The following is a 17,742-nucleotide window of genomic DNA, read 5'->3' as shown; positions in this document are numbered from 1 at the left end:
GCACACTGTTAACCATCATTTTAACAAGAAGATCTTTATTAAGTATTTCTTCCCCTATGTACAAGGGCAGCTGTGTTTCACCCTAAATTATCCTTCAGTTTCCACGCTGAAGTAGATAGAGCTGTTGACATTGCAAATTAGAATCGATTCAGAATAAAAGAAAACAAAAGAGTATTTTGTGAAGTTGCAATGCGAGTTGTTGCATGCCTCCCCCCACCCTTCTCTACCGCTCTCCCCTCAGCACAGTCACTATAGGTTGTTGAACTTGACCAAATTTCTCCTGAGCTCTATCTGCGGGAGTACATATAGGTATGTTTGTGTACACATGCACGCTTGACAGTGGGGTCTTGATCTGGAGAACACAACCCTATTCATCCAGTGTCAGAATTATTTGTATTTCTCAACTTATCTCAATGTCAACACCTGGGATTCGGTTTGAGGTGAGGGGAGGGAGACGGCGAAGCACTGCCCTGGAGGCAGGATCCGAGACACTTCTGCTCCCCAGAGTAGCCCAGGGTGGGAGAGGAGTCAACACAGAAGGGGCCAACAGGCAAATGTTGGGGCCAGAGTAGAAGACCCAACAGCTCAGAGGTGTCCAGAGGGACCTCTCAACCTTGAGGCTCAGCAGGCACCATCCTATAGGAAATCCTTGTTCAGGCTGATGGCACTCAAGCCACAAACCATCGTGGAAGAATGGGGTAGACACACAGGGCAAGTCCCTGGCAGAGCTGCAAGCTCATCACACCAAGTCTTGTCCCACCCCACTCAGACCAAGGGAGCTCACACCCTCCATGGCTTTCACTCAGCTGCTCCTCCCACAGCCTTTCCCCAACAAAATATGGCATTCCCAGGGTTTTACCCCAGCCTAAGACTTGGCCTTCAGCTGGCTGCTGGTTTGCCAGGAGCATGCATCGCCTTCGAGAACTTCAACTAAAACAATAAGAAGAAATGACCTACACTTCTCCTTACATTAAACAGGGAAAGGGATTAAAAACTGAAACCCACAGAGATATGTTTATTCATGCGACCTCTTACAACCAAATATAATAATTGTCTGTTAATTGCAGTTTCAGCTCCCACCTCGTGCTTCAACATGTGAAACAGCAATCAGCAGCTCCTGTTTAATCCACCTATTATGTTGACTAATTAACTTTGCTCGACAGTTTATTTCTTCCTCCATTATCAGCCCCTGTCAGCCGCAAGCACACTGCCGCAAAGGGGGACCTCAGCCCTTTTGATTGATCACCGATAGATTGACATGCAGATTAATTTAATTAGAATCACCTCACTTGAGAAATGAAAGACAATGGCAAGGGGGCTAATAGATCTGCTCTTATAATGAGGCAAGCCTCCAGAGCCACAGCAGAGGATTTCTGATTTATTTTGCTGAATTCCCCAGTCGCTCTGAAAGGCTCTCGCTTTAATTGTTCTTGGTTTTGAGAGGCTTTAGCCTCTGAAGAGGTGAAATGCTTTACAAGGATTGGCAAACATTGCTTCAACTCTCTCAGGAAGCTGCTGCCTCTCAAAGTTGGTCAAATGGGGACACTTAAAGGATCGCTTACAACAATTCAATTTCATCACTTGAGTTGGATCTAAAAAAAAGAAAAAAAAACCTACAGAAAAAATTTTCCACCTATTTCTGACCACCGATTAAAATGCTCAAAAATATAAAGTAAGCAACGCTGCTAAATTGCCCACAGCTAATCCCAAAGTCTTTGTCTTCAAAAAGAGGAATACAAAATAGAATATTTTACATCTAAAGGATCTTAAAACCATCCCGCAGAATGGCATTCTAGGCAATAGATTTTTGTGTGAGTTTTAAGTGAAAGATATTAAAATACAGAATAAATGATTCAAGAGCTCTTACAGATGGAAATTTGGGGAAAAGAAAGCACCAAACACTGTAGGTAAGTTTTTCTGAAATCAAACTAAGGGGAAAAAAACCCCAAGTCCTATATATAAACTCCAAAAGGGATTTCAAAAGTAATTTATCCTTTGCATTCCTGAGGGATCAAATAAAGTTTATGATATTTTCAATATAATATGATCTTATAGTAAGTGGCTCAGGGTTTGCAATCTTATTTGTGCACTTGCAACCATTGTAAATTCTTTGCAACTGGGATTTTGAGCCAAATCCTTAGCTGGCATTACCTGTCACAGTTCCATGATTGATGCCAGCTCCTTATCTTCTCCTATGGCTCTGCTTAGATGCATATGAAAATTAACACTATTACAATTAATAACAATGGCTACAACATAAAATATTTTCCCTAATCCTAAAACCACACAGGTACACACAGATTTCCCACTGAAGCTTGATCCATCCTGTGCAGAGATCCAAACTTTTGAATGTTTCTAGAAACAGGATTGCAGAAAAAAAAATAACGGGTCAAGAGTAACAATAGCAAGTTAGGTCTCAAACCTGCAAAAAATCTCTGTGTAAGTAGCTGTCTTTATACACACACCTTTCTAGGGAAGAACTTAAGGAACCAACCCTAGTGAGGTCAGTTTTCTGTGAGTAAATCTACATTTAATTTTCCCCTTCTCAGTTTTCCGAAACTGTTGATGCAACACATTTTGAATTACTTAACAGTGTCTTCCTACCTCCCTCCTGAACAGAGAGTTTGATTTACTACAAAGAGACCACATTGGTGTGGTTCTTCAGTGTCGTTAGCAGAAGAAACTATAAAAGGAATCCCCAAGAGAATCTGTTTCCAGTCTCAGGAAACGCACAAAAAAAAAGTGGTTACTTTATGTATCTGTCTGAAAAAAAAAAACCAAAACGATTATTCATACTGCACCTGTAAGAAGCAGCACACGCTTACTGCTTAATTCTTTAAATGCAAAATCTCACTAATACAGGAATATTGAACATGCACTGCACTAACAAAATATTAATGCCCCTAATTATTAACCGAGAAAAAATAGATCATGAATATTGTGTGCCACAGTTACTTACTTGGATCGCTGCAGAGCACTTACATACTTGCAAGTTCTACTCATATTTTTAAATCTAAAAAAAATACTACACTCTCCTCATTTTGATTTTGAAATAACTGGGATATGTTCAAGCACATGCTAAAACTAATTTGTGGAGAAATCATAAAATTAGGGGGAGGGGAGAGCCAAAGTATATGTGGAACGGGCACTGAGGCATCACAGACCATAGCAAGGGGGAAAGGCACACTACAGTTTAATAAATGATTAATGAAGTGCTGACACATTAATGTAAGCACAGGGACAACCAGGCCTGCCAAATCTCAAACCTTTCCAAATTTTGTCAACAAAACACAGTTTTAATTTGGGACAGGCAAACACAGAAAATAATTTTGAGCTTTAGCTTTAGCCCTTCATAGATTTTGAATTTAAATCCTGTATCAACACCAGGGGAGACAGAGGTATGAAAGAAACACATCAGTTTACAACTTTCTTCAATGAAGCTGGCACTATCAACTGCATTAACATCTTATGGCTCTGTGAATTATTCTGCCTGCCATTAAATAGTGCAGTTTGTGAATACTTTGGAGTTTAGTTTAAAAAAATACATATATTCAGAGACCAGGAGCCTGGAGATCAAGCTATTCATCCACGTTTAGCACTCGGCCTGTTTATTTGTTATAGTACCTCACCTAATACATCAAAATTAAGCATTGCATGACTCCTCATTTTTAACCACAGCCCATTAACCTTTGCTAACTGATTAAGACATAGCATGTTCCTTGTGCTTTTAATTTCCTCTGATGTATAGTGAGGGAACCGATATTTTTGCGATGTCCCCAACATTCAGCAGCAAAGGCAGAGAAAATCTGATTAAGATGATTTCTGGGTTTGAAGTGTTAAATTAACTAACTCCCATGTTCGCTCCTGTTTGAAAGCTATGCAGAATTGGCTTGAGCAACATCTTTATTTTCATCACCACTTGGTGACCTCTTCTTACAATGTGTTGACTTCTTTATTCTAGTAACACAAAATCACTCTCAATTTAACAAGACACTTAAAAAGGTGCCCACCTTAAAGCACATAAGTACAATACATTCAGTAATTTTGCCCACACGCTCGAGGACAGGGCAGGCACTTAATTACCATGTTGAGTTGGGCTACAGCTCTCACTGCTATTCTTCAGCCTGGGTTTTTTTTGGTTTTTTGGTTTTTGGTTTTTTTTTGCCTTTCCCTTCTCTGGGGATGGAGCCTTGCATGTCCAAATTCCATTATCTGGGATTCATGAAGCATCATCTCTGTCTCTTATGCAAATTTGCAATATGACACAAGTGGCTTCAATTCAAACATGAGTGGCAGCATCCCATGGAGGCAAACTAGCAGCCCAAGCTGAGGAAGAGGTTGTGGTAACAGAATCAAACAGCATGGCAATCTCTAAGTGACTTTCAAGGTTTTCATAATAAATGAATGTTTGGGGTTTTATGCAGTGACTCAGTCTGAAAAGTTTCCTCTAAATTAAAACTTGACATGTGTCAGTTTGCAAGCAATTGTGCTAAAACAAGAACAACAAGATAACTAGGGCACCTGGGTTTCATTAATTACAATAACATACAAAACTTAAGTTGTATGAATGAGTGCTGAAAAAGAAAATATGAACAGAGTTCACCCCTCATACCATCTAATTATTACTATTAGTATTATTATTATGATGATGACTAATTGGGGCACTACATCCCATCCCACCAAGACTGATGACTTATTGTGACGAAGAATACAAAACCAGACTGAGCATCTGCTCCGCAGGGTTTCTGGAATAAAAAGGCAAGGTTGGACAAAGGTGACAATACACGACATCACCAAATGTTTTGTGCAATTGGGCTGATGAAACACACAGAAATGAAATTATTTTCTTAAGGACAGGGAGTCTGTAGCACAGTTGAACACTCATCACAACTGTCTTGAGTCCCTGCACAGTACTTGACTTCTCCTCCCCAACTGTCTCCTTCTGCTAATAGAGACACAGCTAACACAGCCAGGGCCAGCACCGCTCCAGCACACACTTTTGCTGGCACTTGACACCGCTCCAGTTGTCACATGCCTGAACATCTCAGACATGCAGAGAAATACATATCCTCCCAGGTCCACCACTGCTTTTATGTTAGGCTTATCTCACAACTACATTTGCATTGAACGTTCAGGATAAAACTTCCTAATTCATTTCTGTATGTGAGTCTGAACGAAGTTTCACACACAGGTTGCCTGAATCAACACATACTCTGCTGCTTCTCTGTACTTTCTTAACCTCTCTAATACCATATGATAATCAGACAAATCTCTGCTGCAGGAAAAAAAAACCCAAAACTACTAAGAAAGGAAATTTTCCACAGGACCTGTCCTTAGGTAGTGCAAGACCTTTGTCCCTAGCCCTCCACTGCTTCTCCCACCAAAACCATAATCTGTGTTCTAGCAACTCCTAGCAACTTTTGGGGACTGATGAATGAGAGACCATGTCCAAAAGATGGACAAATCTCTGGGAAGTTTAACAGTCCAGTGCAGATAGCAGAAAAGGAAGGGCAAGTCTCCATTTTTTATTGTGAAAAGAACATGCTCCTGTTTAAAAAGTATCTGGAAATACCTCATTCTCATGCTTTTTAACTGGAACTTTGACATAACGATCAGAGGCCTTGCAAGTCACTGGCAATATTTCAAAGGCAGCTAATAGCAAACCCTCCACTGACTTCACAGGGGGCCAGATGTCACTTGGTTCCTATGCAACACTGTCTCAAACATCTAGGTCCATCATATCATTGAGATACTGTGTGTATGCTTGGTCCTTTTCACCCTAAGAAATGATCATAGAATCATAGAATCATTAAGGTTGGAAAAGACCTCAAGGATCATCCAGTCCAACCCACACCACCTAACTCACTAAACCATGTCCCTAAGCACCACATCTACACGTTTCTTGAACCCCTCCAGGGATGGTGACTCCACCACCTCCCTGGGTGACTCAACCACCTCCCTGGGCAGCCTGTTCCAATGTCTGACCACTCTTTCAGTGAATAAATTTTTCCTAATATCCAGCCTAAACCTTCCCTGGTGCAACTTGAGGCCGTTTCCTCTTGTCCTATCACTTGTTACTTTAGAGAAGAGGCCAGCACCCACCTCACTACACCCTCCTTTCAGGTAGTTGTAGAGAGTGATAAGGTCTCCTCTCAGCCTCCTCTTCTCTAGACTAAACAACCCCAGCTCCCTCAGATGCTCCTCATAAGACCTGTGCTCCAGACCCTTCACCAGCTTTGTTGCCCTTCTCTGGAATCACTCCAGCACCTCAATGTCCTTCTTGTGGTGAGGGGCCCAAAACTGAACACAGGATTCAAGGTGCGGCCTCACCAGTGCCGAGTACAGGGGCACAATCACTTCCCTAGTCCTGCTGGCCACACTATTTCTGATAGATTTCCTGATAAATGGAGTCTGGACTCTGTAGAGTCTGTCTGTTTTATTTTAAGTCTGTTACTAAAAGAGCAACAAGTTCAAAACTAAAAAAAAAAAAAAAGAAAAAAGAAAATAAACAAAAGCAGCTATTGTAAAACAATAATCCTGGGCACTTAACAGAATTCTGCGAGCTTCAATACCACCCGGTATTATAGTATGAGTGGTTCGCTCAGCTGAAAGTGATTAATTTCTTGAAAATGCTAAGGTCACACTAATTGACATGACCTGCGTAATTAAGCAGTCTCTGTTTACACATGGAAAGCTCAACTGCTGTGAAGCTGGGTTTGTATGACAGAATGTCTTTACAAGTCAAGAGATCAACAACCTTTCCTATGTCCTACCTACTCGCCGACACAGGCTCCTGATTGCTGTTCTGAGAGAACACGCAAAGGCATTACCATATGAAAATCAGCCTCGAGCCTGGACAAGCACAAACCCAGCAGAGGGTACATGTTGTGAAGCAAGCTCTGACAGGCCCCAGGGGTGACTGCTTGGCCTAAATCCCTGTGCTGCTGAGAGTCCTTTTTCCACTTTCTCCTTCAGTGATAATGCCCTCTTGAATCACAGGAGAAACGTGATGGAGGGAGGCATGTGGGGTGAGAAGCCAAGGGCTCTGCCATGCTAATGCTAGCTCTTATACTGATTAATTTAATCCCTGTGGCCACATCTCCTCACTTCTGCACTTCTATGCTGAGAGGTGCAAATAACACCCTTCTGCCTTCCAGCATTGTTGCAATTAAGCAGTTCAACAAAAGACACATGTTCTACATATTATTGCCATTTATGTAGCATTTAGGACTTTTATTTAAGTGCGACAATGCTGTAGAATAAGCAAAGAAGGTCCTGAGCTACTGCAGAAAGCAGCATCTTTTGGAGTCGTCTTCCTCCAGAGACCCATGTAGTCTATGGAAAAGAAATCTCCTGTTTCTTCCTCAGAACCCTGAGGCAAATCCCCACTCACAGACCCTAGGGTGTTTTCTCCCTGGGCCATATCCACTCCCCCCATCAAAAGAGAAGGTCCTTTGCCTCCCTATCCCATATTTTTATTCAGCATACAAAGGCATTGGAGCAACTGTTTCTCAGCATTGCCACCACACCACTCTGCTGCCAGCACTGGGGAAGGCAAGTGCAGACCATCTGCCCAAGGCACAGTGCTGTACTTATTCCCAAAAGTAGCTGTGGACATTAGGTGTAGCATAAAAAAAAGTCCTTGGCCATCTGAGGCTGTGTTGATGCTACTGTTCCCAAGCCCTACTGACACATGCTGGGAAATATCAGCACAAAATATCCCAAGAAAGACATACTCAATGATAGTTTTTTTCCAAATGCTGACTACAGGGATGGACCTTCATCCCAGTGATGCACGTTTATGAGCCTGAAGAATAACTGCTGAAGTGTAGTCACGAGCCTAATTTTATTAATTGCTCTTATACCCTCCTCTGCCCCTTCCAATAAACACAGTGCTCACTTAGTATTTACATGAAGGCAAATCGTTCCCCAGGCAGAGGGAATATCTCAGAGCAGGGCAGCCCCACAACCTAATACGACAGAGAGGTCATTTTGATTTTTCCTTTTCATGCTTTCACTTCCCGTGGAGAAGACTTTATCTTCAAGAGTTCTCCTGTCCAGAGCAAGAAAACCCAACTACTTCCTGCCAATTCTGCTGTGACAAGAAGTCCTCAGGCAATATTCTGTGACCTTATGTTTTTAGCATCTTCCAGTGAATTACTAGGTTAGTTTGGGTCAAACTACTTCATCCCTAACAGCTGCTGATTTTTAAAGGAGGAAGCGTGTCCGACTGACCTGAAATCGACGCATGTCTCGAGGGTTTCCTGCATTTTTTAGGCAATTTTGGTTACACTTGAGGAAAAATTTCAAGAAGAACCTGCGGAGAAAGAGAAACGGACATTAGCGTCTTATAAACAGCATGTAGTAATACTATGTAACATCTGCACACTTGGTCCAGCAAAGCCTTATTTCCCAACTCAGACAAATCATCCCACTGACCATCCAAGGAGAGAGCAGAGCCTGCATGGGCCCCAATCCAGCAAAACACACAGGCATATCCTAAACATTTAAGCATTAAATTAACAGATTTGTTGTGTCAGAGCCATTAAAATTTGCAGACTCAGTCCCTCTGTCCCCACACTGAATGGCCAGCCTCACCGTGCCATCCATAGCAGCAAGGAAGTAAGAGATGCTTTTCAGCACAGCAAAAAGAGGACAGAAAAATGCCAGCCAAGAAAATTCCCTTATGTATAAAGGGAGGTTTGTTTTACAAGTTTGCTGTCATGTGCAAATTTTGATTTAATACAAAAATACTTAAAATGTTCCATACAGTTGAAATCTCCCTCCCACAATTAAACCCAGTTTGTGCATAAAATTAATGCTCAAATAGAGGCTAGTGGAAGACCAAAACTCTGAGAAGGGGGAAATTCTCAGTTAAAAGACTGACTTCATGGAAATATGAAATATTTTCAATGCAGTCCATTTCCTGACCATACACAGTTCACTGAAGTAGCTCTATGGCCCTGACATACATCTCTAAGAAAAGACATTGCATTGTACAAAGCCAAAGAAAAAAGCAAACATTTAACTGAAAATATTTCCTTCAGTGTTATGCATCAGTGGACTGTAAACTCATAAAGACAAGTGAATGAATAATAGTGAGTCTCAGATTCCAGACTTCCTCCCTGAGAGCCAAAGTTTATCAACCTTTTGTCCAAAATAAACGACAGAGTAAGGTCTACGAAAACTCAGTCGTGCAAAATTTAATCCTACAGCAAGTTTAAAATCTAGCACAACCAGACAGAGCAGCATTACACTCGCAATAGCCATCAGTTGACTAAGCAGAAGCTAATCTGACCTGTCTCCATATACAAAAAGTGGAGAAGGGAATTGTTTAATCCTATTTTACTTTAAATTGAAAAGTTAACTTTTGCAAGCATCCGTCCGTTAGCACCCAAACTGAATGCTAGGTCAGCAGAATTTGTACTCACTGCCACCAAGAAAGGCAAAACTGCAGGGTAAACAGCTTCAGAAAATCCTTTTTTGATGAGCAGCATTCATTCTTTGCCCCACTCAGTTGTGATGCTGCCCCTCAACAAGGCAAGTTTGGTGCTTGTTCCTCCATGCCAAGAAAATCATACTAGGCAAATGGCCGTGAGGACAAATTGGAACTACAAAGGGCTGTTTTCACTAAAGAAAAGTAAGGTAATGATGAGGATTATAAAATGTGATGCTTGGGATTATCAAGGACTGGATCTCCTGCCCCAGGAAGTCCCTTCTAGATCTGTGCTCCCAAATACGAGCAAGAAATCAACATAAAATAAACAGCCATCACACTCGCACAGGGCTTTGGAGACGCTATGTTTGTTTATGCTAAAATAAACAGGGGGGTAAGCCATTATGTTTTCTCATCAAGCAGGTTCTGATATTCAATAATGGAAAGTTGGTGCTATTTGTTGTCCGCGCGTGTGTCTTTTTAAGCCTCTAATGGCCAGCTGTGACAGCCTGACTCAGATTGTGTAGAAGGAGCTGTCAGCACAAATCTTGGCATCTCGAATCCAGACAACTGCTTGCCACCAGGCGACGGTTTGTACTCGTGCCAGAATGGATTCTGAGAGACAAGCAAATAGGGCATTAATTCTGCCAAAGAAAAACGCAAAGTGAGGAGAGTTCAGGATCTTACACTTTCAGATGATGGCTTTCCTGTCAACAGCTCGTCGTTTAGCTCACGAGCAATGAAGGGCACGGACAGCAGATCCCCTTTGCACCAAACTGGCCCTGTCACGCGAAATGCTGGCAGGATCCGAAGACCACCCCTCCGCGTGAGATTGCTTGCTGAAATGAAAGCCTGGCCATCTGTTGGGAGGCAAAGACGTCCCTGTCAGCTGGTGCCTACAGCCTCCAACAGGCCCTTATGTGGCAAAGCCTCTCGGAGCCACTTACTCTTTGGGGAGAAGCTGGCGTTTGCCAGGGGATTTTTGGCAGCTTCACCAAGCGCCAAGCCCAGCAGATGCCCACCCAGTCTGTCATGGCCTTGGAGAAACACCTCGGCCCTGAGCAGAGCTGGAACATGGAATAGTTAAAAATATCTGCACTGAACAACAGCATCAGCCATCCATTCTCAAACATGGGGAGCGCCGTCCCAGTCTGGCTTTGGACAGCACATGTGAGCGCAGGTTGACTCAAGGGCTCCAAAAGAGATGGAAAACTCCTTGTGAAGCTCTCCAGAGAAACACTGAGCCTTCCCTTCCCTGACAAAGTCTCAGCTCATGTGAGCTTAAAAGTTTGGAAAATCACTATGAAGTGTTGGCTTTTGTGATAGCACCGTGCTATGTCCCCCAAATTCTACAGAAGTTTAACCCAAATAAGCTGCAGACCAAATGAAGCCCATCTATTTAAACCTACCAAAAACCCTCAGGCAAGCAAGCAAGCAAGCAAACAAAACTTCCTTTGAATTAAATCAACTCCAGAAAAAAATTAACTTAAAAAATAACAGTATTTTCAGAAGAACTTTCAAGTCACCCAGCTTACACAGCCAAGTTTGCTCACTGCATCTTAAGTAAAAAGTCGCCAGTTTATGGAACACGTTCTGCCAAGCGCTGTATTTTTACTCCGTTGAAAGACAAAACAAACTATAGGCTGCTCTTTGGTTTGGAACACACCAGAGCTGGAGTCCCCCTGGCTATGCGAAAGCATCCCGCACTTTTCTAGGCAAGAGCAGAGCGGCTCCTGAGCTGGCACGGTGCACAGCGGCTGAGGGTCTCTCCTGATTTGGCAGGAACATGGATAAGAACAGATTAGGACAAGGGTAAAGTGGAGTGGTTTGATTCACGGGGTTCAGTCCAGTCTCTCGGTTCTTGCTTTAAACCGCTTGTTCAGGTGCCTTCTTCACCTCCAGTCCAGTCCTGCCAGCCTTGCTCATTAGCAACACTTCACTCTGCAAATATTTCAGATTTAGATTGACAGGACTGGTCCAGGAGAAGTACCAACAAAGCTGAGCTCTTTGTAAGCATAAACATCCATCCCTGCTTGTTTGCATCTAACTTCTTCACAGTGGGTTATTTTTTTCGGTTCTAACTTTCTCCCCATTTGGCAGGGCTGTACAGCATTAATACTAACCACAGAGGACGTATAGCATTAATACTAACCACTGGGGTCTGAAATTCATTCCCAAGATGAAAAAAATCTGCAGAACACGAGTGTCAATAAAATCTTCAACTTTAACTCTCTCTCCAAACTTATGTGACTGCTGAACACCAGCTCTTCTGCCACACAAGATTCAGTCATCAATTATACTTATTGTTAACATTGAAGGTTTATTTTTTTGCATTAATCAAACAAAACATATTTTCCGACTCCCTTCCTGACTACTAACATCCCTGGTGTGAAAAGCACTGGTGTATATGGAGCAGAGAAACACAAGCCAGCTCCATGTGAGTCAGTTCAGGTCCAGAAACAAACTTTTACAAAGCAATTGTATTTACTGACTTACATTGCTGTTAAACCAAAGAACTCTATGCTTCGCCTCTTATGCCACAGAGCCATGGTTGGAGGGCATGGGACTGCAGTTTGGGGGAAAACCAGTTAATTTTAGATTACTCTTAGGCGTGATAAGATGCAGCTCAGTGCAGCTGAGGAGTGAACTTACTGAGCAGTTAATCCGTGCCATGGCACTGTACGCTGTAGAAATATAACCATCAGGTAAACACAAACCTCCAATCTGAATCAGACCCAAAATTAACTTGAACTTCTGTCTGCCAGGCAGAAGCTGTAACAAATGGGCTATTGGCTCTTCTGGGAATGTTCTCTCTTTTTCTCACAACTTGATAGAAAATTCCTTTTTAGAGATGCAGAATTTTTTTCTAACAAAACTGCTGCATTCCCAAAAAGGTTTTGGTGTCAGCAGAACTGTGCTCTCACCATTACCCTCTACTTTCTGCTAGTGAGGGACTCTTACCCCAGCCCAGTATTAGCCCCCTGGTTGCCCCCACTGCCTTCCCACCTTCCTGCTTCTAAGACACCAACTTCCTCCTCACTCCTGCTCCTTCCATCCTCTGATTCCCCTCATTCAGCTGAAGGATCCAGCAAGCACGCTACCAGCTGGAGGTCACTGCACCTGTATAAAACACACCCTGCCATTCATTGCTGGCCATCTTGTCCATCACACTGCCAACCCTTTGGGTTTGTGCAATACCCTCCCCAGCAGCATCCCGTTCTTTGTCACTGCCAACTACAACAGTGGTTTGAATTAAATAAACACAGCAGAAACTGAAATACTAGCAATAAAGATGTAAAAGGATTTTGCCCTCCTACTTTTCTTGCCACTACAAATTAATATCCATGTTTATTAAAAATAAACTAAGAGTTAAATTAAAGAAAGCAAGTTCTGACATGATCTAGGTTGGTTTTTCTGTCACTCCCCTGAAGGAAATTTAAAGGAACTCAAACACGAAGGCTTAGCAGTAGGATTTTCTTGCCATTGCCACAATAAATACGTCTGTGGAAGGAGAAAAAAATAGTTGGAAAGAAGACCTGCTGCATTCCTGATGCTGAAGAAAAGCTTGTTTGTTCCCAATACATTGGAGAAGTTGTTCAAGAACAGTTCATCCATGTGAAAATACGACAGCTGTCGTGCTGCCAAGGTCAGCCAGACCACTGGCTATCCAGAAAGTCAGCGCCGGTTATACAATTTAAACCTGGCTAGGGCAAACAAAATAGACAAAATGCACCTTTTCTACGGTATAAACATATTTGATAGAAGAGGGCAACTTTAGATTCCCGGATGAAATGCAGAAGTATACGTGGGTTTGCAAAATCTTTAAAATCAAAATACACGGGCCAGTGCAATAATTAGCAACCGCCCAGATAAAAGGATTGCACACCCATTCTGTATGACTCATCAATCCAGCAGAGTACTCAATATGTACATAAATTTAAATACACAAGCAGCACTAATGGAGACAAAGGTACTACTCACATCAGTACCTCGCAGTACCTCCTTTCTTCAGTGGTCCTCCCAGCAAGGAGGATGCTGGGGATGTGATAATACAAATACAGTTGTCTCAAACGATATCTGATGGGTACTTTATTTCTGGTGAAACTTGGCATATCAAAAAGTACCGAAGCCAGTATGAGGGTGAGTCCACACAGGTCACCAAGAGGTGGACTAAGCACGCGCTTCAGCCATTTCATCTGCTTCTGCAGGGTTTTCTAGGTGCTTTCCACACACTTCTTTCCTCCTCAGTCAGTAACTTCTACTACACTTATTAGTAACTACATCTAGTTAGTAATTTGCCACTAAAATGAAAATATAGAGAAAACGCACTGTTTAATGCAATTTTATTTGGAAAAGTAAATAATCAAAATGTGGTCATGTCCCTTTAGAAATTTCAGGACAAAGCTAATTTTTTTCCCTTTCAAGTTGGCTCTTCTAATCAAAACTCCTATTTTACTATGGAAAATTCCTAACTTTAAAAACAATTAAGCTAAAATAAAGCATTTATTTTTCCTGAACAATAATTTCTTTAATTTTCTAACATTTTAAACTTTACTTGAAGGGAGCACTTTTTTATTCCACTTTGACAGAGAAAAACTGTCAAAATAACGGAATTTCCTACAGAAAATCTGAGCTTAGCCCAGCTCTACTAATAATGGTAGAAAAAGGAGGGGAAAAAATTCCTTAGCATTTAAGGTATAAAGATTCCCATTTACTAACAAGTCTATTGTTGCCATGTTTTATTTTTGGGTTTTGTTTTGGTTTTTTTTTCCCCTCACAGACCTTTTCAAATACAACTAACTGGTCATGTCGTGTACCCTATTCACAAAAGAAAAATTGAGACTTACACTGATATTTACCAACATGAGGCTGTGCATGGAAATCAAATATAGGCATGGGGAAAATCTCCTATTACCCACATGTTCACAGCTGGATTTTACTTGGCTCTTTAGTCAATAAACAGCAGTAGCTACCTTTTGTGGCATTTTTACAACAGGAAATTTATTCTGTAGAAGAGAAATTAAACACCAGATACAGCCATCTAACTCTCTTCTAAACATAACCTTCTTGAGTTGTCAAACATCCTAATTAAGAAAAAAAAAATCCCACGAATCTACTCTCCTTGGATTCAGTGTTCTCACTGATTTAACATGGAAGCAGAATCAGATCTGTATTTTGTATTTATGGATGCCAAACAATTCACTGGGTTAAAATCAAAACCAAACAGGAGAAAAAAAAAAAAAAAAAAAAAAAAAGGCAAAACCAAAAGCCTGGAAAATTATTTATTTTACTAGAAAATGTATATCTTTCTCCTGTGCTGCAGAAAAGGTCCAAGAAAGGCAACGTGACACGGAGAATAAGCCTCAAGCAGTCAGAGTCTATTGACTAAGATTCTTCAGGCAATGCCATAATAATAGAAACAGAACAGTCTACACTATTTTTGTGAACTTGCTGTGACTCCTGGAGCTAGCATTGCCAGGGGTTGCTGTTATCAATACAGTAAATACTCAGCTCAGCACAGCAAACAGCTGAGGAGGCACCCACATAATCACCAAACCAGAAGGTAGGACTGCCCAAAACAGCCTTAAATTACTCATTGCTCGCTTCAGCAAATGTTCCCAGTCACTTTTCCTCAGGTCTGTGTGTTCTGCACAGTGAAGCACAGCATATCAATTTTTCATCTTGCATCTTCTGGACTTCTGTAGCTCTCTGATTCAGAGTTATAACGCATCAGAGAAATTTAGAGTAGTTTGGGAAAGTGTGTTTGGCATTTTCTCCCATGAGTGAGTTAAAATCCCAGAGAGACTGTTTTGGTTTCTTCTCCCAGACTTTTAATAAGAAAAGAAAGAGATAACACCACCAAAAAAACCATCACAAAACAGAACTAAAAATAGTCCAGAGGTAGGTTTGAGAGCTCAGTTTTCTGTAATTTAATTTTTGCCCCCAGGTCCGACTTTTTAATTTTTTTTCTTAAAGTAGTGAAAATCTGAATTTTCTTTTATCTCCTTAGTGGTGCCCAGCTCCATTATCTAAAATTTTTATTAAATTTGAACTGCAGCTACCTTCCTATCACAAAAAAAAAAAAAAAAAAAAAAAAGAGTTAAAAGGAGTTTATGCCATCTGTGTGCAGAGTATACACAGTGTTTATGACAACTAGATGCAAGATAACTGAACATACACACATCCTTTACATTATATTGACACAAACAGCACAGTGAGATAAGCAGCGGAGCACACACAAGCCCATGCCCCACGCACAGCTCCAGCTGTTAGCTTACATAGCACAGAAGCCTCCCAGCTCTGCCTTTCTTTGCATGGTTCAAGTCACAGACTATTCTTTACGAGCTGATGGGCGAGTGCTTCAGCTGAAATTGTGACGGAGTTTCCAGCATTAGAGTACTTTATTATCAAGTCAGTACAGTCACATAACCAACAGAATTTATCCTTATCTATTTAAAAAAAAAAATCAATATACAATAATTTTGTTTCAGTTTAACTACTTTTCCCTTCCCTCTTTCCCCATTTCACTCCTGTTTCACCCCTCAAATACTACAATATACAAGTGGGTCAACTATTTTTAATTTTTACTGAAGATGCTAGACTTCAATCACTAGAAAAAAAAAAAAAGAAAATATAAACCAGCTCTGCGGTCTGTCACAGTTCACACAATGCCATTGAATTAGCAGCCCTCCCAGAGTCATACTTTTGCTAAAAGAACCTCTGTTCAGTGTAAGTGATGACAGATAACAGCATTACTGTTATTGCAATGTGATATCAGCATTCGGTTGCCTGCTACCTCAAGGTAAACTACTGTAACTTCAGCATGGGTACCAAAAAGCATCAGCAGTATCAAAGCCATAGTGTGTCAGAGAGCAGTGTTAATCCAGCCATCTGAAGCTGTTTTTCTCACAGCAGGCATGGGACCCTAAAACTTGTCACCTTGAGCTGAGGTTGCTGATGACATATTTCTTTCATCAGCTTACCGAGAAAGTTATAAAGATTCACATGGTAAATATTTCATGTGTGGGAAACACATTTCCCACCTTTCCCTGAGTCAGGCACGTGGAAATCACCTTCATGTAAAATTGTGTACAATCTGCCTTCACATACAATAATTAACGATTCCTTAAACAACCTGACACCAATAATATCCTTAAATAACACTGAGCGTCACTGCTGTCATCCAAATCCACAAAACCCAAAGGGTCAGGCTATTTAAAGGACATGTGTGCACAGTATACCTTCTGGCCAGAGTCTGAGCCTCTAAAGCACCGAGAAAAGTTTCTGCACAAATAGAGGTGAAGTGCTACTCAAACCCCATCTGAACAGATGTAACCTTGAATGGTTACGCTGGGTGTAGACATCGTGTTACAATGGTGTTCCCTCTCATGACCTGTCTCAAAACCTGCCCGTTTTGCTCTCAATATTTTTTTTTTTTTAATTTTAAGTGGAAGACACTTTTAAAAAGCCAAGAAGTCTGCTTAGACTGACAGGAAACTATTTTTGATCAGATTTATGTGCAGGACTGATCACCTGAAGAGAGAAACAACAAAGAAAGATGCTGTTGGATCTCTTATTTACCATAAACCCATAGTAGTTGCCAATAATGAATCAGAAGCACATAAGAAATTAAGAAAGTGATTATTTAGTTCATGTCTCAAAATCATTAAAAACACACAATCCAAGGAGTTCCTAGCCCCAGAGAAATGTAACAGAAACTCAGCACGTGTGCTGAAGTGTGCCCATGAGACGCTGACTCTGTGCAACCTCAGGGGCTCTCGGCTGCAGCTGCTCCACTGCCTCGGGACCATCGCCAGCAAGACAGACATTGCAAGACCATGGGATTTACTGCTGGGATGACACTCCAGTCTCAGCTTTTGCATCACTAAATCCTCAGCAGAACTGCAACAGCAATGGACAGCTTAGAAATGTGATCATAAATCTCCTGTTCACGCAGCCCTGCTGCGAAGACGAGTGCAGTTTACCTCACCTGACCCACCTGAGTAATGACAGAGAAATATTTGGAAAGTGTCAATATAGTGAAAGATGGATTGCATCCCCTCCTAAGACAACTTCTGTTTCAAAAAGCAAATTAAATGTTTGCTTCAAGTAAAGTAGCATCAGTGAAGGACCTTTCGTGGGGGAGAAAAAAAAACCCAATAACTTAAAGTTTTAAAGTTACTAAAAACCAACTTTTAATAAATTAAAAGCAAAACTAAACTGGGAACCCAGTCAGAGTCGGTAACAAAGGACAATCTGACAGAGATCCTGCTGGGACATGCGATTTTACTTTTTGTAGTAATTTT

At 41.4% G+C, this 17,742-nt stretch overlaps 1 protein-coding gene across 1 annotated transcript in view; it reads right to left on the bottom strand.

Moving 5' to 3' along the window:
- Positions 1-10,503, bottom strand: part of LOC104470880 — a gene marked incomplete at both ends in the record, with an annotated part of 33,421 nt that extends 22,918 nt beyond the window's left edge. Inside the window, 4 exons of the mRNA XM_010085972.1 lie at positions 8,236-8,317; positions 9,951-10,051; positions 10,124-10,296; positions 10,384-10,503. Of these exons, the coding sequence (XP_010084274.1) occupies positions 8,236-8,317; positions 9,951-10,051; positions 10,124-10,296; positions 10,384-10,503 (476 nt within the window). The remainder of the gene's footprint in view (positions 1-8,235; positions 8,318-9,950; positions 10,052-10,123; positions 10,297-10,383) is intronic.
- Positions 10,504-17,742: the final 7,239 nt, after the last annotated feature.

Source organism: Pterocles gutturalis, unplaced genomic scaffold (assembly GCF_000699245.1).
Source record: "Pterocles gutturalis isolate BGI_N339 unplaced genomic scaffold, ASM69924v1 scaffold35650, whole genome shotgun sequence".
NCBI lineage: Eukaryota > Metazoa > Chordata > Aves > Pterocliformes > Pteroclidae > Pterocles > Pterocles gutturalis.
The sequence above is the reverse complement of the archived record's forward strand: the minus strand, read 5'-3'. Positions and strand labels throughout refer to the sequence as shown.